Source organism: Protomyctophum bolini, assembly GCF_963924005.1.
Source record: "Protomyctophum bolini genome assembly, chromosome: 15".
NCBI lineage: Eukaryota > Metazoa > Chordata > Actinopteri > Myctophiformes > Myctophidae > Protomyctophum > Protomyctophum bolini.
Window position 1 is genome coordinate 19,295,595 of NC_137876.1, and position 23,968 is coordinate 19,319,562.

General features: G+C 43.2%; 1 protein-coding gene across 2 annotated transcripts; it reads right to left on the bottom strand.

The window, feature by feature from the left end:
* Positions 1-1,332: 1,332 nt before the first annotated feature.
* LOC308330038 (uncharacterized protein) lies at positions 1,333-23,549 on the bottom strand. 2 transcript variants are annotated; one of them, XM_080784669.1, is made up of 12 exons: positions 23,303-23,549; positions 20,423-20,920; positions 19,515-19,622; positions 18,174-18,283; positions 9,477-9,581; positions 7,509-7,651; positions 6,426-6,510; positions 5,890-6,037; positions 4,966-5,150; positions 3,962-4,106; positions 3,204-3,319; positions 1,333-2,919 (listed from the first exon to the last, which is right to left on the bottom strand). In XM_080784669.1, exons 1-12 carry the CDS (start codon positions 23,451-23,453, stop codon positions 2,593-2,595), a joined length of 2,121 nt encoding a protein of 706 aa, XP_080640795.1. In that variant the 5' UTR covers positions 23,454-23,549; the 3' UTR covers positions 1,333-2,592. The 2 variants fall into 2 exon arrangements, with proteins under 2 accessions (XP_080640795.1, XP_080640794.1); XM_080784668.1 differs by having other exon boundaries at positions 18,168-18,283.
* Between the last annotated feature and the right edge of the window lie 419 nt (positions 23,550-23,968).

The window sequence follows — 23,968 nt, forward strand, 5'->3', positions numbered from 1 at the left end:
CTGAGAGACTCCCATTATAGTATACTCTCTGTGATCTGCTGGATGAATAGCTTTTTATCCACCTTAGTGCAGATAAGGTAAAACCATAACATGAAAGTTTGTCAAGCAATAGATTGTGATCAATAATGTCAAACGCGGCACTAAAATCTAACAGTACAGACCCCACTAGTCTCTTAGAATCCACATTCATTAGACAGTCATCTATTAACTGTGTCAGTGCTGTACATGTAGAAAGCCCATCTCTATAGGCGTGTTGAAAGTCAGCTTTAGCTTCCTTCCATATTTGTGGATTTTTGCCTTTCTCGTAAAAGCTACTATGTTGTGGTCAGTGCATCCAAATTCAACAGAAATCACCTTTGAGCATAGATCAGCTGCATTTGTAAAGATATGATCAATACAGGTGGAGGAGATGCCATTTATTATTTGTGTTCTTGTTGGCTTGTTTGCTAACTGTGTTAAATTGTATGTATCTGCAATAGCATGGAGGGTTTTCTTAAGTGAGCATGTTGGAGAGAACCAGTTCATATTCATATCTGCAGGTATATACAATTCCCTATTACTGTCTGATGCTCTGTCCACCATCAATTTACAATTTACAATTTAGGCATTTAGCAGACGCTCTTAATCCAGAGCGATTTACATTAAGCAAGAACAAAAGCACCATCTCACATACACGGCTGACTACTACTGAGAATTGGAATCCGGTAGTCTGTAACAGCAACACAGCAATATAGGTTTAATATTAGGCAAGTGGACTTAAAATATAAAAAAATATAAAAAGCCACACCCCCACCATGAATATTTCTGTCTCTCCTGTAGATATTATACCCATGTACCATAAATTCCTTATCACATGTTTCATCTAAATGTGTCAGATATGGCAAGTATTCTATATCAGGGGTGCCCAAACTTTTTTCACTGAGGGCCACATACAGAAAAATATAGGAAGGGCTGGGCCACTCACTAGAGATGAGGTATATCACCTCACCTGTCGTGTATTAAAGCAGGGTTTACTGCACAATGTTGTTGGCATGGCGCTGCGCCATGCTTGAAATAAATCGTGCCATGCCAAGCTGCCCAAAAAAAAGGAAGAAAAAAAAGAAAAGAAGGGGGGCTATTGAATCATGGTGTGTGTGTGATATGAAATGTCCAGTACCTCCCCCAGTGCCACCCCAGTGTCTGCCCAGTGGCTCCCCAGTACCTCCCCAGTACCTCCCCAGTGTCCCCTGAGTGTCTCCCCAGTGTCCCCTGAGTGTCTCCCCAGTGTCCCCTGAGTACCTCCCCAGTGTCCCCCTGAGTACCTCCCCAGTGTCCCCTGAGTGCCTCCCCAGTGTGCCCCTGAGTGCCTCCCCAGTGTCCCCTGAGTACCTCCCCAGTGTCCCCCTGAGTACCTCCCCAGTGTCCCCTGAGTGCCTCCCCAGTGTGCCCCTGAGTGCCTCCCCAGTGGCTGCAGTTTCTCCCCAGTGTTTCCCCAGTGCCTCCCCAGTGTGCCCCCAGTGCCTCCCCATTGTCTCCCCAGTGCCTCCCCAGAGGCTCCCCAGTGCCCCCCCAGTGTGCCCCTGAGTGCCTCCCCAGTGCATATAGATGATTAAACTCATAAGAGCCAATGCAGTGAAGTTACTGACCAAAAGGTTTTAGCTTTCTTTTGTTTGGAGACGGTCCTAACAAGTAGGGTAAAAATGTGGTAATTTATAGTTTGCCCTTCTTTAAATCTGATGTGATTGTATTAAAATAGATTTTTTTCCACATTCAGGAGTGTAGTTTATATGTTTCTACTATGTCTAGAAAGTGTGGTCCTAACGAGGTAAGCAATAACCTGAAAAAAAAGTGTGGTCCTAAGAAGGTAAGTTATACGAGTACGTGTGTGTGTGTGTGTGTGTGTGTGTGTGTGTGTGTGTGTGTGTGTGTGTGTGTGTGTGTGTGTGTGTGTGTGTGTGTGCGCGCGTGTGTACGTGCGTGTGTGCAATGTGCATAATTGATTTTCAGTTGCTTAAGATTGTTCTACAAAGTAATATATGAATGGTTCATTTTGACAATCATCATTGTCTGTCAAAGTTACAAAATAATTGAAAAAGGCTACACTAAATAAACGCCAGTCCAAGAAAGCCTATAAATAATGTAGGGGCAACCAAAGGGGAATTGCTTACAGGAATAAGAAATTAACATGATCAGGAATTGTGGGTACAGTTATACACTGTCAAAAAGGCAGCAGGGATGGGAGGAATTCACACTTAAGGTCCGTACACACCAGGAGAGTTTTAGTTAGTGTGATTAATTCAAATTGCCGGTATTTCTGTCCGTGTCATGACGAGTCATTCAGAACAAACATGTGGCAATAAAGAGTCATCTATCATTTTCGGATCCTTTTTTATCTGTCACGCTCCTGCCGTGTAAGACATTTTAACTGGGCGGGAACCCATATTGGTATCTTACCCCCTCAGGCCGGGAACCCATATTTGGGTTCTGTACAGTATGTACAGTATTCAAAAATGTACATTTTTTGATGCTGCTATATAAATATTTGAAGTTTTTCCAGAAACCTTAGGTCAGGATTTAGAGGCGTTTTTAGAATCGGCCTTAGGCCTAAATGGGTTAAGACGGACCGAAGTGTGGGCTGCCTGAAAAAATGGACGTCCTCAAAAACTTGACGTTGGAGGACTCGTGTCCGTCGATCTGGTACGCCGCGTGCTGGATGAACTCCCAGGTGGGGAGACACTGCTTCGGGTATTTGACGTTGAACACGGAGAACGCCTTGAAGCACAGATCCACGGCGGCCAGCAACGTGTCCGCTTCCATGGCCCGGTCCCGCACCACGGTGAAGGCCCGGCGCGTCCTCTCTCCGTCGCCGAGGCACAAGATGTGCGGGAAGGGCCGAGTGGCCGCTGCTCGCCGTAGGTACTCCGCCATGTTGGTCCCCACCTGTTGTTGATTTGCACATTGTCAGTTCGTCTGGCGTTGCAATTTAACTGACATTAACATTACGGACTTTCTGCTACACAGCAGAACACCCTCCGCTTTGCAGCCTGACAGTCTATACTGATGCTTTTAAAAATGGACTAAAACATATCTTTTTTACCAAAGCATTCCCTTTTGTTGAACACGTATGTATCTTTAAACACGTATACGATGCTGTACAAATGCGCGCGCACACACACACGCACACGCACACGCACACACACACAAAGATGTAGAATAAAACGTACAGGTTGGATGTCAATGAAGGCCCTGTGGGACTCCTCTATGGTGGGCCTGCAGATCTTCCCTCCACTCTTGTAGATGGACGGAGGAAGTAGAGTCGGCAGCAGTTTCAAAGCTTTGTCTAAACAACATGAGCATATTAATTAAGGTAGTGGTGTGTTGACATTTAAATAGTATTGCTATTGCCTTGGTTGTACAGCAGTACAGCCTGTAAATGAGCTAAGAGAGACCCTACGGCTGTGCCGTTTGTGAAACAAGCTTGCAAATATCTGAAACCCTTTACTTTTTTGTGATAAAAGCGCTTAAACTTTCTTCTTTCCTGCCTTGATTTCCTTCATCCGCCCCCCCCTCCGCTTCCCTTTGTTTTCTTGGAAAAAATAACACGATGGGAACTATGCACAAAAACGTGTACAACTTGTAAAACTTACTTGTTGATATTGTTGTTCATAAAACACGGACCCTTGTGTGAAAATAATAGTGACAGCTATGGACCCCCATGCGAGATTGTATTGTTGTATTATGTAAAAAGATTCAACCATATTCAAAATTTGCCACATTCTTTCAAGATGTCTTTTTAAATAGCCGATGTATAGTATAGTGTCAAAGTTGTTAAAAACATAATTGTGATGCTATATTAACTAATTCATTTAGCTCAAGGACACCACTTTGAGAACCTGCACTATACCAGTATACAAATGGAACCAAATGCACCCTAACGGGACCTTGAAAGGTAAAAAGTTTGAGATGAGAACCATTGGCTTACCTGGTGACGTGTGGTGTTCTTCCAGCACTAGGGGCAGTTTCCCCTCCCGCTGGGCATATGCAAGTATTCCGACGCTCATAGACGCCCAGTTCTCCAACAGTTTCCCCACTGCCTCGGGGTGAAGCTGCTGGAAGTCTTGCGATATCTGATACATTACAGAGAACACGGGAAACAAATGCAACTATAGAGCAACGTTGGTGTCTGAAGAAATCATATGTGAGCTGCCAGCCCATACAATTTCACAAACAATTTGCAGATCCATCTTGTTTATGATCGGCGGTCGGCAACCTTTTTGACATGACGTGCCAAGTTTTCATTTTCTTGATAGTCACTGTGTCTAAAGTTTAATTATGACATGACCACATCAAAATTAAATATTTCCAACTGATTTTGATTGTCCATATACGTTCATTTTAAGACATTTTCTTTCACATCAGGATGTAATGACCATTAGACTCTCTCTCCAGTCAGAGTTAGGAGTTTGAATGAATGCAGTTGGTGCAGTTTGTTATTTCACACCAACACTCATAGCACTACACTGGCTGTCCATACAGGGTTTCTTATTGCTATGTTTTGTGTCTTTGATATGTTCTTGATGTATTTCTGCTGTAACGTGAACAGAGACCCCTTTGGTGGTGATTTTGTACAAATAAAACACTGAAAAACTGAAACTGATGATATATTGCTTAACCACGTGAATCCAAACGTTCCTATTCTGGTCATGTCATAACAGCCAAATAGTATACAAATATATGTGTAATGTATACACTTGTGACCTTGTCGATTGGCAATTTCTGTGAGGAGATTTGGTGTTGCGGGGGGGGGGGGGGGGGGGGAAATAAGGACAGGAACATGAACAGACCCCTGTGAAACCGCAGTCAGCTAAATATACATATAGGGTTTAAATGGTTAAACATGCATACAAGCAAACTACTATAGTGCTCTGCCGAGGACCGATCAGCCATTCAAATAATCAAAACCACGATTGCTAAATAATGTCTTACCATGCCGGGACTGTCGACGAGCCTGGGGAACTCGTTGAGGATCTGCGGGATGCTCTTGGACCCACTGCTGCGGATCCACCTGCCTCTGTATACAGCGGTCTCCTTCATGTAGGCTTCCACTTGAGGCGCCGGACACTTATGGACCTTCAGCCAGGCCACCATCTCTCCAAATCTTGCAGCAGATTCTGTTAACCCGTTAAAGCCGGAGAAGCATCCGTGTAATTTTTCTTAAATTTAGATATAGAAATCTGCTATTTTGGAAATAAAATAAAATAACGGAAATCTTGAAAATTGGAAAATTGGGAAAAATGTTAGACATAAATCTTTCTCTTGTGTGGAGTGTCAGTGTGCGTCGCTGGCACAACAACACCTTTTCAGATGGGGGTCCACGGCCACATACATCTGGTTTTGGGGGTCCTTGGTACGGAAAGGTTAGAGAACTACTCATTTAGAATCTGCCTCAGGTCGTAATGGCTTTATAAGCATGATAAAGAGCAGGCGTGAAGCTACCGTTGCCTCTAGAATCAGTAGCATGTGTTTTTTTCCATCAGCTAGCCGATGCCATTTTGTTTCCATTAGCATTGCCGATTCAAGTGGCATGAAACCAGTCAGGCTGATTTCGTAATTCAACATTCCGTAGTTCTCAATATACGTTCTTGTCTCGGGAAGGCACAGCTTTGGCCATGCATCACACATAAACATAGCAACCATTCTTTCTGCTAATTAATTCATCTATTTAGATGACTGCATTTGTCAAGATAAGACTAAGAACCGATAGCCTAATCTAAATGATTTGTAGTTCAGGTCCATTTAACAAAGGGGTTTCAATTTCCCAATGATGTGACATCAAACTTATGACGTACAGGAGCTGATTTAAATAATGACATTGAAAAGAGTAAATGGAGTGTAACTTCAGATTGTAACCTGGCGTTGTAGGGACGCTCTGGTCCTTCTGTAAGTTCTGTTGCTCTTGTCGTTTCCGGTGTCTCAGACGCTTCCTGACATTCCTCAATCGCTCCTCCAGGAACCCTGTGGCAGGCTTGCGTTTCTGGCTAGCGGTGTACCACGCCCCCTGCAAAAAATACATACATTAACTACATTCATCTTCAAGTGGCATGGATATATACTGTACAGGCCTAGCCATGGTTCACATGACGCACACTCATCCCTCGCAAGCGTCATGGCGGAACGTTCCCATGTTTTCTAGTCGCCTTGATACATTTACAAAGTTAACGTGTACATAAACGTTCAGATTTCACATGTAAAGTGCTCACCCCCGGAGGAATACGGAAAGCACGGGTGCTAATACCATGGCCGTGCAAAATTCTAACATCCGTGTCATCATGACTGTTTCAGGGCTAATACAGGGCTGTTCAATATGTAGTTTGAAGAAAAATCACATTGCCAGTGCCATAAGATTAACGACTTAAATAGCCAGTGTCATAAGATTCATAACTTACATAGCCAGTGCCTGTATCATCCATAAGGCATGGGAATTCGCACACCAGCGCCAGAGCAAGGGCTTTCTTGGTTTCCGACGGTGGCCTGTTAAAGGTATACAGTTGATCAAGTGTGTGACTATAACAAATTGCTGAATTGAAAAAAGGTATTGAGAACAGATTAACTGTGTGTGTGTGTGTGTGTGTGTGTGTGTGTGTGTGTGTGTGTGTGTGTGTCAGTGTAAATCCTATTGGATTTTCTTATAGGAAAATTATCCTATAAGGACAGAATGCCTCCCTGCTTGGCGCTCGGCATCAAGGGTTGGATTGGGGTAAGTCCCTGCGACATACTAGCGTCATATCCATATACATCAAGCGGCCTCACGCTACAGCTTGATGTCCCCTATGGACCTCATGGCTCGGCAAGGCTTACTTATCACTTAACACATTCTGACCTGAGATCAGATTCTAAAAAATGTCTTCAACATCCTGACAGTTTTCATTCTGACCTGAAATCAGATTCTAAAAATGTCTTCTATGTCAGTCGCTCTTCGACTTTTCAAAAATAGCAGATCTACAAGCTCATAGCGCGCCACCGAGTGGCGCGCTACGAGCTTGTAGATCTGCTATTTTTCAATAGCTTAAGCATAACGTAATGCTGACCCCAAAAGGGGTTCCCACCCAAAATGGGTTAACCCCATTTAGACCTGAAATCAGATTCTACTAAATGTCTTCTAAATCCTAAAAGTGTTCTGAAAAACCCATGTTTCTAGAGTATGTCAGTGGTGCTCAACCTTTTTCATGTCAAGGAACCTCAGAATGTTCTGTATTTTTCCGTGGACCCCCATCTGGAAATATGTTTTTACAGGGACCACACCCCCCCTACTATACATTGGGAAATAGCAGATCTACAAGCTCGTAGCGCAGTACTCGGTGCCGCGCTATGAGCTTGTAGATCTACTATTTTTCAAAGGCTAAAGAAAACATAATAATGCTTATTATGCTTATTACCATTCAGGACGGTCGGTTTCCGACCGTCCTGAATGGGTTTTAAGTAAGACATCTTGAGTATAGTTCTTCCAGCACAGTTCATATGCAGCTCACGTTTGGCCAATGTTGTCCAGCAGGTGAGACACAAGGAGTCTGACCAGTTGCTTCCTCTGCTTGGTAGTGATAGAGCGCTCTCTGTCCAGACTCTGCACTATGGATCTGCCCTCAAAAGTGGCCTCCAAAATCTGGCGAATTGCCTAAAAAAAAAAAAAAAAAAAAAAAAACACAGAATGAATCACACTTAAAGACTGACAAAACCACTCTAGCAAGGACTTTTTTTCTTTCTTTCTTTCTTTCTTTTATAAGCATTTTGTAGCACAGCTCAAAACGATGCCTTGCTATTTTTGCTACCTTTGATTTTTAATCCTTAAAAGTTACAGTTTTGGACATATTTGGACATATGGGGTTTCCACCCGAAAGCACCTAATTGTAAATACAAACGTTAAACCAACGATTCGCAGAATACATTAAAAAATCTGACGCGTCTGAACTGAGTGTCGCTGTTAGGGTGTCGGATTATTGGCTGTCGGACTATTGGTTGTCGGACTATTGGCTGTCGGACTATTGGCTATCGGACTATTGACTAAAAACTCAGCTCAGCTTCCCATCATGCATCTGTGCACAGTGTGAAGCACAACAGTGCCACTTTGTCAACTCTAGACAGACAGACAGTCACAGACAGACAGACATTGCTGTTCAAGTGTGGCTGCACCACTCAAAAATCGATGACATTGTCATGCATGATGTCTTCATCAAACTGAATCCATTCTCTTCGGATCAAATAGTAATCTCAAAAAGGCAGATGGCTTCTTGGTTAGAGTTGGTGATGATATTATCACACGGAAGGATCAAATTACCTACCTAGGTTCCATCCTGGAGGCCAATCTTTCCGGTGATAAGATGGCCACCAACGTAATCAAAAAAGTCAATCAAAGAACAAGATTCCTCTACAGGATCTCCTCACTGGTCGACAAAAACACCTTGAAGACCTTAACAGGAGCCCTCGTACAAGGTTTCTTTGACTATGCATCCACCTCCTGGTACCACAGCACCTCAAAGGCCCTTAAAACAAGGCTCCAGACCTCCCAAAACAAACTGGTCAGGCTCCTACTTGGCCTCACCCCCCGAACCCACCTCACCCCTGCCCACTTTGACAGGCTGGGATGGCTTAGGGTCGACGACAGAGTACAGCATCTTGCAATGGGTCTGGTCCACAAGATTAGATACACCACCAAGATACCCATGTACCTGTCTAAATACTTCCTTAATGTAAACGAAGTCCACACCCACAACACCAGAGGGAGTGCAACAAACCATGTACAACCCAGATTCGGCACAAACAAGGGGCTAAATTCTTTTCGCTCCTATGCGACCAAAATGTGGAACGCCCTACCAACAGTCATTAAGACATGTGAATCCCTTGGCTCCTTCAAAACTGCTCTCAAAGGGCACCTACGGATGGCTGCAATTCGAAACTGGCCTCTGTAAAAGCTGAATTTTTATCTGGATTGTACTATGTTTTTGTATGGACGTGGTGTTGGGTGCCTGCACATATGCACACATGGCATAAACGCATGGTGTTGTGTGCAGGCGCCCTACACTCTGTCTTTGTACTATGGATTGTACTATGTTTTTGTATGGACGTGGTGTTGGGTGCCTGCACATATGCACACATGGCATCAACGCATGGTGTTGTGTGCAGGCGCCCTACACTCTGTCTTTCGTTTTCTTTTATCCCCCTGTTCCCCTCACTGTATATATTTTTTTTCCCCTTTTCGCTTCCTATATGATGAATTCCTGTTCTGTTCTTAACTACATAGAAGTGTCTATTTGTTTGTCTCTAAATGTTTTGATGAATTGAACAATGTGGACCCTGTTGTAAACAAGTGTAAGGCTTAATTGGGTCGTCCACTCACAGTTAACAGTCTTTGTATTGAGTTTGTGCTTGAAATGTACTGTAATTCTGCAAACTGTTAATAAAGATTTCAATCAATCAATCATTCATAGAAAGTCAGTACTTACAAATGACGAATGATATTGCAAAGTCACAGTGGGCGGATTTGCTGTGGTGGGTTGATGCGCCATCTCCACGGATTCCACGTAGTGTGTGTGGGTGGGAACGGCAACCTATATGAAGGACCATAGTAACATACAGTATAAGTGTATGCAGTGTATCTGCACATTTCTAAAGTGACAATTGCATCACGTTTAAGACGTTTTTATTAATACCAAATTGGCAAAATTGGCAAAATATTACATAAGAAATAGGCAAACATATAGCTGATCTACAAGCTCACAATGAGGCAACGTTTGCAATATTTTATATTTATCTATGAAACTCAGTCAAACTAAATGTAATGCCTCAAGTCCTCCAATCCCAATTTAGTGCTTGGGGTCTCTTGGGCTAGTACACAGTCGTGCCTTCACTAAAAACGCTGGGACAATGCTCCACACGTCCCAAACTCTTCTCCCTTTCTGGCTCCAAAACTATGGAATGCACTTCCCATTGCAATCAGGAGTGCAGACTCACTCCCAATCTTCCGCCATAGTGAAAACTCTGTAGCACTTAGCCCCTACGACCTTACAGGCATAATGCAAAGGTTCAATTTATGTAACTTAGATTTAACATTTTCTGTAGACATATAGTACATATATAGTTCATTCATAGATATTCCATGGTTCTTTGCTTGATTCATGACTAATACGTATTTGATGTATTACCATGTTTTTTGTTCTTGCTTACTGTAAATCGCTCTGGATTAAGAGTGTCTGCTAAATGCCTAAATTGTAATTTGTCTATTATTTTCTTCATTGCTCTGTAAAGCACGTTGGAGCTGCATTTCATGTCATGAAAGGTGCGATACAAATAAAGTTTTATTATTATTATAATTATTCTGACATGAAATTGTCAGCCATTTCTCTGGAGCTGACTAAAGCCCATCACACACCGTCTGCGACCGCCGCGCGTCAAAACAGCCGCCTCCATTATTTTCAATGAACCTATCTCACACCGGCGGCGTCCGACGCGCGCTGACGGCTCGCCTGACGCGCCGATAGAACCAGTTCTATTTTCCAGGCGGCACCTCGCGGCAACGCGTCGCACCGCGTCGGACGGAGCCGGTGTGTATGTTGGGCTTGAGTTGGGCTTAACTCACTTTTTTCCTCAAGATGGAGTACTACTACTACTTATTTGCAACAAGGATTTACAAGATCGAGTGAAACTAATATACAAAACAAAAGGAAACTAATAGCATGTTACTTATCGGTTTATTTCAATGACACGTACAAGCAAACATTAACAGCAGAATCTCTGCATGTAAAAATGAAAAACTAAAACCGTTATCAGCATGATTAAAAACAACCTTAAACTAGAAAGGCACAATTCTGGGAATCTGCCAGTGTGGTTGCACTGAGCCTGACGCGAGTCACAAAGAATACACTGGGTCCTCCTGGGAACTGACTTCCGTCTTACCGTTTATTTTCTTGTCATGGTCTGGCTCTCTGCCTGTCTAATTTCTCTCTTTCTGTATCTCTCCCTCTGCCCAGTTCTGTCTAGCTGTTGCCAGACCGACCAGACAGGCGTGGTCGTTTTCTGCTGTCTGGGCATGTCTTTTCCGGGTTTTTAGACAGCTGGTGGGTGGAAATGAAGCTTGACGCACGCGGCTGACTGCCGCGGGGGCAAGCGTTTCTCAGGAATCTGTCCGCCGCGGCATTCAGCCACGTGGGTGGAGCTTCTTTTCCTCCACCAGCTGTCTAAAAACCCGGAAAAAAGATGCTGGCCGACAGCAGAACACGGCCGCGGCTGTCGGCTCAGGTCTGGAAACGCTGTTTCTGTATCTCTCCCTCTGCCCAGTTCTGTCTGTCTTTCCACTTCGGCCACTCCCACTTCCCATTGCACCTGGTTCCACTTTCATCAGCCCAGCCCATTACAAACCTGTGAACACTGCTACAATCAACCCTCCACCTATAAATACTGGACTCATTGCACACACACACACACACACACACACACACACACACACACTCACTGTCAGAACATAAGTCAATGTCAGCAGCAGTGGTTCAAGGAGAGGCCATGGGTCAGCCATTTTTACCGATTAGGCTACTTCCGGGGATCACATAAATGCAGGCTCAGCCAGGCTCAGAGTGCTTCCACTAAGGAAAGTAGGCTTTCTAATGACACAACCCGCCTTTGTATCAATTTTAAATTCAAAGGAGCATGATAAATCATATTATTGAGAAACATAATATTTCAGATATTTGTCTATGGGCTGGAGCGTTGGGTGGGAGGAGTGGGACGAAGGCTTTACTTCGTCCCAGTGGGGGCTCCCAACAACAACAGGACAGTGACAACACATGTGTGTGTGTGGAGGAATTAATTGGCATAAAGGCTAAATTGGGGATAAAAAAGAAAAAAACAAACAAAAGGAAAACAAACAAACAACGCAGTGCGCTGAGTGCTGCTGGGATGGGAGAATTCCATCTCCAACACGCAAGGCACAGCCTGAAAGGCACGATGGTGTCATGGCATTCTGTAAGAACACGTTGTGTGTTGAGGCTATGCATGTTAGAGCCCAATTAGCATTCAGCACCATTTGACGCCTTGAGGTGTCGCGCAGACGCGCACAATATGGGTTGTTTCACCTTGAGAACCACTGACATATATAGAAACATAGGCTTTTCAGAAAACTGCATGTGTAGAAGCCATTTTTTCATGCTAATGTTTTTAACTCTCATTATGTCCATTATGTCCAGGATTCAAATTTGATAAACTCAAAATGTGCGACACTGCAGTATGATCAAGTAGTAGGGCATTCATTTACGGGGAGGGGGGGTGGTGGGGGTTGGGGGGAACGCAAAAAGTTTAAATATGTTTCTGCCTGACAGCAATCTAAAAAATCTAAAATAAAATCATTTAAATGTATTATTATTATTATTATTATTATTACCCTGTGTGAGATTATTAGACGGAGGGCAGTTATTCTACAGATAAATATTATTAAAGTATATATTTAAAAAAGCATGTCGTGCGATTTGAGCCGCTGCCTATATGTAAATTGTGCAGCCTTTTATGGCAATAACTGACTTGTAGTGTTTTTTCCCCATCCTCCAGATATTGGGCTAGCTATAGTGCAGAGTGAATGGGATTATGGGATGTATTGGATGGGTCATCCAAGTGTGGATTAGGTGCGTTAAAAGTTTTAATCAAATTAATTTCACAAATTAAGTTATTATTATTAAGACAGCCCCTACTAAAAACATCATTGGCAGCTTCTGACACATCAAGGCTGAACGGCAGTTAAAATGAAGAGATATTTCAACACCAAACGTCCAAATCACATAGAAATAAATAAACCTGTGGAGTGATTTTTTCCCCCTTTTTTATCATAATGACGGTGGGTGGCTACTGGCTACTGGAGCTGTAGGAAGATGCACAGTCTGAGTACGTTTGAACATTGTTATGTATCCTGTTATCATTCATTTTATTCAAGATGTATTTATTATCTAAATTAAACTAAGTAGTTCAACTCCTTTGCAGTGTTGTCGACTAATACAATGCATTCAACAGCAGCAGTGTTGAAAATATATTACAACTTAGGAATTGGGGGAAAAATGTAAAGGCATACATGTAAAATATAAAACAGCAACACACTTATCAAAACCCCTGTTTAATTAAAGCCACAACCCATGTGTAGTTGGTTTTGCTTTTTTCATTTAGCCTATTATAGTCTGTATGCGTGCGCAAACATATATATTTTTCCATTCTCCCCAGTGTGCGCACACAACACGCGTTGTTTGTTCAGTGCGCGTGATGATTGCCGTTAGACATGGTGTCGTGAGACTTGGTCCAGTCTTTTTGGGGGGTCGCCGCCACCAGGCAAAAAGGTGGAGAACCACGGCCCCTGGGGGGGGTCCTCCGCCGGGTGCTCCGCAGGGGCCTCGCCGGGGTGCTGTTCGACCAGGGCCTCTGGGACCGGGTGGCCCTGGGAGTCCAGCGGGTGCCTCAGCTCCAGGTGCTTCAGATACTGGGCTCTGTTGACGATGGTTGCTGGGCAGTAGCAACAGTGGAAGTGCGTTGCTGTTCTGCAGTTCAAGCCACACTTTATGATGGTGAACTCTGAAAGAGAGGAACGGCGGGGCAAAGTTGTGAGCAAGCTAACGACCCAAGCAGCACAATGTCTATAGAGCGTCGCAGTCCCGCCACCTTTCATGACGACGTCGGGAACACATTTCCCACACATTTTTCCCATAGACATTTCAGAAAGTATTTATTTAAAGACCTTTTAAGCCTCGGACAAAGCCAACTGGGATTGTGACAACTTATAACAACAAACGCAATGTTTTAGGCCGAACAAATAATTAAAAAGAAGAAAGAAAAAAGTGCAGGGTAGGCCTTATTTGTTCGGCCCAAAACATTTGTGTTTGTTGTCATGAGTTGTCATGGTCCCAGTTGGCTTTGTCCGAGGCTTAAAAGGTCTTTAAATAAATAACGTGGGAAATACTATTTTCAGGGAAATGCCGTCGTCGTCATGAAAGGGGGCGGGACTGAAACACTCTATAACATCTAAATAACAATTGCAGATACTGTATATCAAAAAATAACATGCACAACATACAGTATGTGCACAAGAAACCAATATATATTTGCATAGTATAACTAAGCAAGTAAGCATCTATTAATAAAAATCACACCCGTGTGAACTGAGTGGTGCAACTACTGTGGCAATAATGGCAATATTGTAATTCAATAAACAAATAAAATAAATGGTAGCTACCTCTGTGCTTCACTGAAGCATGGGCTATGATGTGGTAGTGGACCATATACTGCGCAGCCTTATATTTGCAGAAGGGACATTTATAATATTCACTGTTGACGCATTTCTCAATTTTGGGTCTCTCGCCCTCCATCAACACACTGATGTGTCTCTATAAGCATAAGACATAAAAGGGCACGGCAATTAGTATGGCATGAAAACAAGCAACAAGCATTTTATTTCACTATCAATGCAACATTGCGTGTAACTAACTAAGAAACAGAAAAGCAACAAACCGAGTACATATCGTTACATGTGGACCTTATATTACTCCAGTCCTAATGTAGGCAAAGACATGTGTCCAAAGAAAAGCTCTTTACACCAGTGGTTCCCAAAGTGGGGTCCGGCGGGGACCCCCAGGGGTCCTTGAAGGAGTTCCAGGGGGTCCCCAGCTAAATGATGGTTTGGAACCAAATGGTCTGTAACTCTGAGGGTGTGTACAGATGTCTCAGAGTTAAATTAACATTTATTTCAATTTCACAATGTAAATTGGGGGTCTCAGAGATAGAAATGCCATTAAATGGGAGTCTTCTGTAGACTAATGCATGTCAAACTGGGGATCCTTGAAATTAAACGGGTTGAGAATCACTGCTAGAAGCATAAAAAATCTTCTCTTATGGGGGGTCCCTGGCATATCTCTTCAAATGGGGGTCCGTGGGCTAATTAGTGTCAATTTGGGGGTCCTTGACATGACAAAGTTTGGGAACCACTGCTTTACACACTGGGGAGCATGGCAAATAATTATAAAAACAATCCAAAAATTCCAAACAGGCTCTGTGCATGACTAGTTCCCTTTTCCTGGAGGTGATGTTCCAATCGCTTCGTTTGATTGGCTCAGCCTGGAGGTGGCGTTCCCATAGCTTTGTTTGATTGGCTCAGCCTGGAGGTGGCATTCCCATATAGCTTCATTTGATTGGCTCAGCAGCAGTAGGGATTTTCAGCGTTTTTTTGTTATTGCGGTAATAAATCACTGTTTTTTTATGGTGGTATTGAGCGATACCTCAAAAAAGTGACTTTGAATGAAATAAAAAATATATCTAATAATAATACTAATAATAATATAAGGGGCACGGTGGCGCAGTAAGCCGCCTGCTCGCTCCTCATGTGTTGAGGGAAGCAGGAGCTCAGTTCGGGGCTCTCCCCAGGTTGGCAGAGGGAGAGTAGCGCCCGGGATTACAGCTTAGGCAATTGGCACTTTGTAAAAATGCGTTTAAAAAGAAAATCGTGTGATATATTCTTTTAATAAAACATAACAATCGCGCTTATGAACTCGAACCGCCTACTCGGTATGCCTTAGTTATTACACAACCGCGGTGTTGCGGTTAACGCACCCCGCCCTACTCACCAGCATATATGAAACATACAAGTATATGAAGGTGTGTTTCCAGGTTCAAATCTGCTGCCTGGCCAATCAAATGGGAGCTATGACGAACTGACGTGGAACAGGAAAACTAAGGCGACGCCTCCTGGAAAAACAGAACTACAGTCACGCACAGAGCCTCTAGAAACTGGGTCGCTTGTTGCAGCGTGACAACGCTGCTCCACTGCTCTAACATGGGTTTTTTTTTACAAAGTACATTATGCATAATAACAGTCTCACTTACTTTCCACGGTTTCATGTAAGTTTATATGCTGATTGATAGCTTCGATGTGTCGCGAACGCGGTAAACGTTATACGCATGAACTGCGGAAATTCCGGGGGTGAATTGAAACAGCCGCAGGGAACTTAAAACAGAGGATCTGACGTTTGTGCACGGTCCGACCACGTTGACTTCAGCCCACATTTGACTCCAATCACATTGAGCTGCGCCCGTCGAAATGCGCACTGCAGTCAGGGGCTTCTCAATCGACTTTACCTTTTTAGGTGAAAGGGTGATCACCTAAAGGGTGATTGTGAGCGCCAAGTATCAAAATCACATTTTAGGTGATCACACTTTCACCTAAAAGTTGATTAGGCTATCGTCCTAAAATGGTAGTATGCAGCCACCTTAAAAACTTAAGTTGTATGAAATACTTAAAATGTCACCAAAACCACAACAATAGCGAACATAGCCGATCCCCAAGCTTGCATATCAGCTCTTTTCGCTGTTTTTGGAAATTATTTAATTTAGCTATTTTGAAAATAGCCATTTTAGAAAATGGCTAAAAGAAATGTATACAAATGATTAAATCAATTAGTTTGATTAGTACTGCATGTTTCACCCGTATCAGAGACATACCGTACTTTACTGTACGAAAGGTCACTGTCAGTCATAATGTATGTCCAAAACCATTAGATCCAGTCCTGTTATTATTCAGTCACAAGATCTCGTTAATACTTGCCATTATATTCATAACCCCCACACAGACACACAGTTAACCCCTTCCACTTTCAAAACATTTATTCCAGAGGTATACAAAAACAGAGCCATGCGCTTCGAGATTTCTGCTACTTTTCTGTATGTGACGTGAAGTAGGGCATAATGTTACAAAGGAAAACATACAAAGTTGAGATATGGAGATACAAGGTTTCTGCCCGTCAGCGACAGCGTCACACACTCACCAGTGTTGATTTTCACAGCGAATTTAGGTTGTAGTCATATAGGGCTCCATTTTTTGTCACCGCTAAACCCCTTATCCCTAAACTTCTTTGCCTTTTTTTTTTTTTTACTATTTTGCTAAACATTTTCGAATAGTTAAAATGGCCAGTCTACAAGCTCACAATGTGTCAATGTAGATTGGCTAGTTGAACTATTCAAAAATGTTTTTCAAAATAGTACAAAAAAAGGTATAAGGGGTTTAGCGTTTACGGAAATGGAGCCCATAGTCTCTTGAATAGTTTTCAATTAGTTTCAGACTTAAACTCATGGCCGCGGGGAGATATTTACAGTAGGAGGTGCTGAACGTTCAGTAGGGGGTGAGTAGGGGGTGAGTGCACACGCATTTTGCACATTTTCACGCGGAAACGTGGCTTTCCTTTTCCCTCTCCACACGCATGCGCAAACTGACACAGGCAATTAACCAGCTAGATAAGGGGCCATTAGCCATTAGCCACAGCATATTAATTAGGCCTAGTAACAGAAATCTGTTTTGATAAAAATTATTATTACTAGCCCTTACCCGTTGTGAGATATTTGCCCCCCTCTTGTGGCCGTGGGGGGGTACTGCGCCCGGTGTGTTTTTAATTCACTGATAAATCTTGCATCCTTTGGTATTCTTCTCCTGATAAACTACACGGTTTGCACACATCTCACCATGCACAACGGCGACAGGTAGCCTGTCCACACATGGACCGCTACTTTGCATTCATATTCATGTGATATAGACAGTACAATACCCATTTTTGCATTTTTTAATCCACTAATAAATTCATTATAAATCATTAATGTGTCAAATCTGAAAAAGAGCTCCATTAAGACCTCCATGTAATTATGGTCCATGCCTGTGTGTGAAAAGTGGGAGTGATTGGGCCAGGCAATGTTGAGATAAAGCGCTGTCAGGGACATTCAGACAGTCAGACAGACAGACATTCGCTGAATTTTAGTATGATTTTCCCCCCTCCTGTCCGAGGGGGGGGGGGCTGTGCTCCAGCCCCCCCAGCACTCCTACTTCCCTGATCCAAGTCACCTGGAATGTTTTATTGTTGGTCCAGTTTCAGTCGACTAAATTGTGAGCTTGAAGATCTGCTATTTTCAGCATGCAACCAAGTGTAAAATGACTTGTCTTTTACTTATACTGGATCTCTTGTCCAATAGTCCCCTACTAACATTTTAAGTCTAGTTTTTATTTGTTGACGAAATTGTCAATATATTTAGTCTTAGTTTTAGTCACCTTAGCTTAGTTTTCATTTAGTTTTTCATTCAGTGGAAAAAAAGCTAGTCGAACATTTTCCGTCATAGTATTAGTGGACAACACTGACACTCACTTGGGGCTGTGTCGTGGGCAGTCCGCTGGCCTGGGAGGATGGAGAGCCAGCATCCAGTTCCTGGACCCTCCACACCATGGCTGCAGAGGCTGGGCTTCCTGGCATTAGAGCTGTCAAGATCATCACATTTTAGTTGATTTGTCAGACAAATGATTATGACTCAAGGTACTTTCAAACTATTATAGTTTATTTTCAAGGAGACCTGCGTTGTTTTTTCTGTACGCGCAGAGAAGTCGTGGGGCAACAACGCAAGCGGATTTACGTGGGCGCGGTCCCGTGAAATTGTCTCACGCATGCTCGTTTCGTGCACACGCCCGCGACGAGTCGGTCGGACCTACGGTTGTCCAGAACTGCCCCTAAAAAGAGCCTCTGCCAGGGCTCTGGACCGGCATCCTGCATATATGGAGCTGGCCTGTTCCATATTTGGGCATGCCTGACACAGAACTCCACTAGCTGGCTGCATATGCTCCACATTTGGGCATGCCTTACAAAGAACTCCATAAAGGGAGACAGACATAATATCTGGGTGGGGCATTCATTTCCAAATTGCATCGTTCCAAGTAGGCCAGTGCCCAACGGGCACCGCTGTAGAGTTAGATTTAATGTGCAAACTCGCAACGTTATACAACCAACGCGTCTTCCTCTATGTTCTTACTGTATGACACAATAAAGACACCACTGGTTAACAGTATAAAGTATTAAAAAAATGCCCTAAATATGGCTAAACAAACAAAAATGCCAAATAATCACGCAATGTACTTTTTGTCTGTAGGGACAGTCTGTAAGACCATGTAAAATGCTGCAAAACAGTTACAGAGCTGTATAGAAAGAAGATTAATCAAAACAAAGTAATTCTTGCAGCTTATTATTCTTCTCCAACTAGCCTCTAACAACAAGTGTCTCTCTCTCTCAAGCTCCTCCATAATGCAGTGTCTCTCTCTCTCTCTCTCTCTCTCTCTCTCTCTCTGCCTGTCTGGAACAGTCCTGTGTGAAATGACAGAGTAAGACTGCAAGTGTAACCACAGATGAAATGAAAGGTTTAGGCAGGTGGTTCTTCCTTGGTCTCCTGGGAGTGTGCCTGCAAAGTGTTGTGTCGATTGGTCCAGCGGTGCCCGAGATTAGCTGTTCACAGGCCGACGGACGCCCATAGACGGACGGACACTCACGGACGAACAGACGTTGCAGATATGCTATTTTTGGCTAATGTTCCCCCGAGAAAAGCATATTGAAGCATATTTTGATTATCGCCAATCGGCGCAAATAATTTTCATACGGTCCCATCCATAGTATGTGCTGTAGTTACTAGTTAGCACAATGTAGTAGTTCAACGTTGGGACTTACTGTTGGGTATGGATGGAGGGCCATGGACAACCTCTTTTGCTCCACTCTGCCAGGAGGTTGTCTGACCCCAGGGCGAGGAACTGTCACAGCCTGGGTGACTGTCGTGACCTGAGATGTTAGCAGATGGAGGACAATTACAAAAAAAGTTGCTTTCCCCACATGTAATCCATAACATTGCTGAAAAGGCAGTGGACAATCATTCACACACGAGCCTCCTCAAAAGAGAGATTAGATGTTTGCCCAGGACCCAAACTAGGGAAAACAGCAGATCAACAAACGCACAACATGTTCGCTTTGCGTAGCGTTGAGAGCTTGTTTATCAGCTACACAAACAAACACGAAACGTGAATATTAAATGTGATGTTTGGACTCGTGACAAATAATGCCCATTTCAAGTATCAATAGTTTGGAAATGTCCCAATGATTATATTTATATCATATTTCAAATAAAAATACTGGCTGTAGGCCCGGGCGGCTGGCGTAGCCGTCTGGGCACCTTGGCTGGTAATCCAGTCTGGCAGTGTGCCACGGGTTCGACTCCCGATCAAGACCTTTACTGCGTGTCACCCCCCCCCATCTCTCTCTCCCCATTTCCTGTCAGCCTACTGTATACCTATCCCTCTATAAAAAAAGAAAATAAAGGCGAAAGCCACAAAATAATTATCTTAAAAAAAGATATTGGCTGTAGCTGACCGGCATAAACTTTCAACTTATTCCTTTTTGTTTGCTTGTTTGTTTGGGGGTTGCAGGCATTGAGGTAATGAATATTTCAGGTTGTACCAACCTATGAGATGTAAATGCTGGTTTACTGTGGTGCTCATGTGATTGCTATTATTTTTAAGCTGACATGACAAGTTCAAAACTCTAATGACTGCGCACACAAACTGTACAACTAAAGGGTTTCTCACCTCTATGTATTCTCATGTGCATCTTTAGATTTCCAGGTTGATTAAACCTTTTCCCACAAACGGTACAACTAAAGGGTTTCTGCTCTGTACTTGATGCTTTCAGTTCCTGGGACACCTTGTTGCTCAAAGGCGATCTTTGTCCACCCACAGTGTGTGTCTTGTGTAATTTCACCGAGTTTAAAGCTAGCTGATCTTCCCTGGTCTGCTCCCACTCGTCACTGTCTTCAGTGTCAGATTCAGAAGAGAGGAGTTGGACATCATTAGCTGCTTGTGAAGTTCCACAGTATTCTACATCGGCTTGCGTTTTCATGTGTTCCGTCGAGGTGCTGGCTAGAGGCTCTCTTTGATTCGCTTCACTTTTCACTGCTAGCGACGTCATCGTTGACACGTCAGGTCTTTGGAATATCTCCTTGTGTTCCTCTTTAATGTGTGGAGACCCTGGCTCCTGTTGATGTTCAGAGGAACCCTCCTCTTTACACACAGAGGGGTGCAGGACGTCTAGAGTAAAAAAGAAAAAGAATGACAGTGAACAATTAAATGGTTGAACTTTATATGTGATATTGTTTTGTATCTCCATTTGTATATTTTGTTTCTCATTTGGTATTGACCGCGTGATCTAGCATATGTTAGCTCTCTCACACCCCACGCCCAAACTTGTGTGAAAATGTTGTTTTATTATGAAAACTGTCGCGCAAACAGACGCACATGACTTATGAAAATGCAAGCTCAAAATGTGGCATGTTTTACAAAGTGAGGGGGGGGGGGTTTACAAGTAAAGGGTTTTCCCTGTATGGGTTCTCCTCAATGTGCTTTCTCACATCAGAAGTTCAGAACATGTTAGGTAAGTAGTTAGTAAGGACGATAAAATGCAAGAGTTGTTTCTGAAATGCGAGGAACTTTGGAATAAAGACAGGAGAAGTACCGGTAGTATCTGAGTTGTTGTTGAGCACATGAAATATTTTAACATTTGATATTTTACGATAACGCCAGGCAGGCATATCATCAGAACTAAATCCACAAGTGCATCACATACCCTGCGACTGGTGGGGTTCATGTAGGCCAGTCATGCCCTGATCGAAATTGGCTTGTTTTTTTGTTGTATAACCGGTTATACAAACTATTCAGCGCAAGCCCCTAACGATGAAAAGTTTCACGTCACTGTTACCTGTAATTGTGTTGTGAGAATAACGTTGATTGATTGATTAAGGTGTATAAAACTATAAATCATCCAACACATAAATCCTGGCAAAAAGAACAGGTCTACAACTAAGCTCACACAACGAATGAGTTTTCTCCGACGGGTGGCTGGCATCTCCCTTAGAAATAGGGTGAGAAGTTCAGTCACGAGGGAGAGACTCGGAGTAGAGCCGCTGTTCCTTTGCCTGGAAAGGAGCCAGCTTAGGTGGTTCGGGCATCTGGTTAAAATGCCTCTCGGAGTCGGGCATCTCCCTAGGGAGGCCTCGATGCACATCCCACTGGGAGGAGACCCGGGGCAGACCAAGGCGCAGATGGAGGGATTACACCTTGGAACGTCTCGGGATGCCCCAGGAGGAAGTCACTTATGTTGCTCTGGAGAGGGAAGTCTGTAACTCTCTGGTGGAGCTGTTGCCCCCGCGACCCGACTACGGATAAGCGGTTGAAGATGGATGGATGGAACATGACACATTGTGAACTTGTAGATTGGGTATTGTTACTGCTACGGTCACATGACAAAGTAGGGCATTAATTTGCATATAAATAAATTAATTCAAATATGGAGGTTTCTACCGGACAGCGACGATATGTTGGTGAGTCAAGTCTATGCAAATTCAATTTAAGAACTATAGCCATGGTACATGATGCTTGATTATGATGATTTGTCATGTTTCAGGGCTATTTGAGATTGTGTAATAAATAGCATACTGTATGTCATGTTCTCTAGATCCATGGCATCAATGCTGATACAGCATCTTGCAATGGGTCTGGTCCACAAGATTCGCTACACCACCAAGATACCCATGTACCTGTACTTCCTTAATGTCAACACCCACAACACCAGAGGGAGTTCAACAAACCATGTGCAACCCACATTCGGGAAAAAACAAGGGACTAAATTCATTTCGCTCCTATGCCACCAAAATGTGGAACGCCCTACCAACAGTCATTAAGACATGCAAATCCCTTGACTCCTTCAAAACCGCTCTCAAAGGGCACCTACGGACGGCTGCAATTCAAACTGCCCCCCCCCCCCCCCCCGTAAAATCTGAATCCTCCACCCACCCCTTTTCCCCCTCACTGTAGGCCTAGGCCTATAGCCTATGTTTTTTCCCCCTTTTTACCTCCTATGATGATTTTCTGTTTTGACTATATAGTTGTGTATATTCACATGTCTCTAAATATTTTGATGAATTGAAAATGGTGGGCCCTATTGTAAATAAGTGTAATGCTTTATGGTGTCGTGACTGTCGTCCACTCACTGTTAACAGATTTTTTATTGAGTTGCACTTGAAATGTACTGTAATTCTGCAAACTGTTAATAAATCATATCTTCATACCATGGACCTCAGTCACTATGATATTCATTATAAGATTAATTGTCTACTCGCTTGCCTCTTTCCACAGAGGTTGTAGGCTACCTGTTCCATTATTTTTTCCTGCCTAATTTTGAACCAGGTCAGTGTTTCCACTGACAATGAATTGGTTCAGATCCAGAATCAGAACCCTAAATGTTGGACCAGGAACTGCATGGAACCAAACATAGGTGTTTGCTGTCTTTTTCTTTCCCTAAACTGGGAATCAATTTGGCATGTCAATGTTTTACACTCTACACAGGTTGGGACTTGGAAGATGGCAAGATGCACATACGATAAAATAAAAATAAAAATATGATCAGTTACAAACCTGCTAGTTCAGTGGCGTCTCCATGTCTGTGTTGCAGATCTATTTGTTGTTGGTATTGTACGATAGTTCTGACAAACACAGCTAATATGTCCTCTGCAACGGAGCTCAGTCGTTCATTGACGAACAGCCTCAACGTCTCTATGTCACACATTGTTACTTTAGTTAAAATAATACACTAATATATTCATAAACTATTCATAAACAATGTGTCCGTTGTTTGTTCTCTCGACGACAGCCTTATTTAGATTTTTTTGTGCTTCTTTTTTCCCGAATTCTAGTTCCGACCGTTACTATGAGGAAGAAGACCTACCGGGTCGCCGCCGAGTTTTATGATTACTGTGACACCTGCTGGTGGAGATCTGTACTGCTCCATTTGATGGCGTTTTTTGTGGTCTTGAACCCTGCCCTGGCAGTGGCACAATTTTGACATTATTTTAATGATTATTAATAATTAAAATGTATGAAGTAAATTCCTTTTTCTGCACTTTGTCTTATGGGCCTCACCTCACCAGAGGATTTTAATAGCATCGTAAGCTACCGTGACGTTGCTCAGTTGCAGTTTTGTCCTATTTGTTTTAGACCAAAATCCCCCAAACACCCTAGCCTAATGCATGATTAATCACCTCCGACGCTGGCCGTGGTGCTGACATAGTTTTAAGGTAGGCT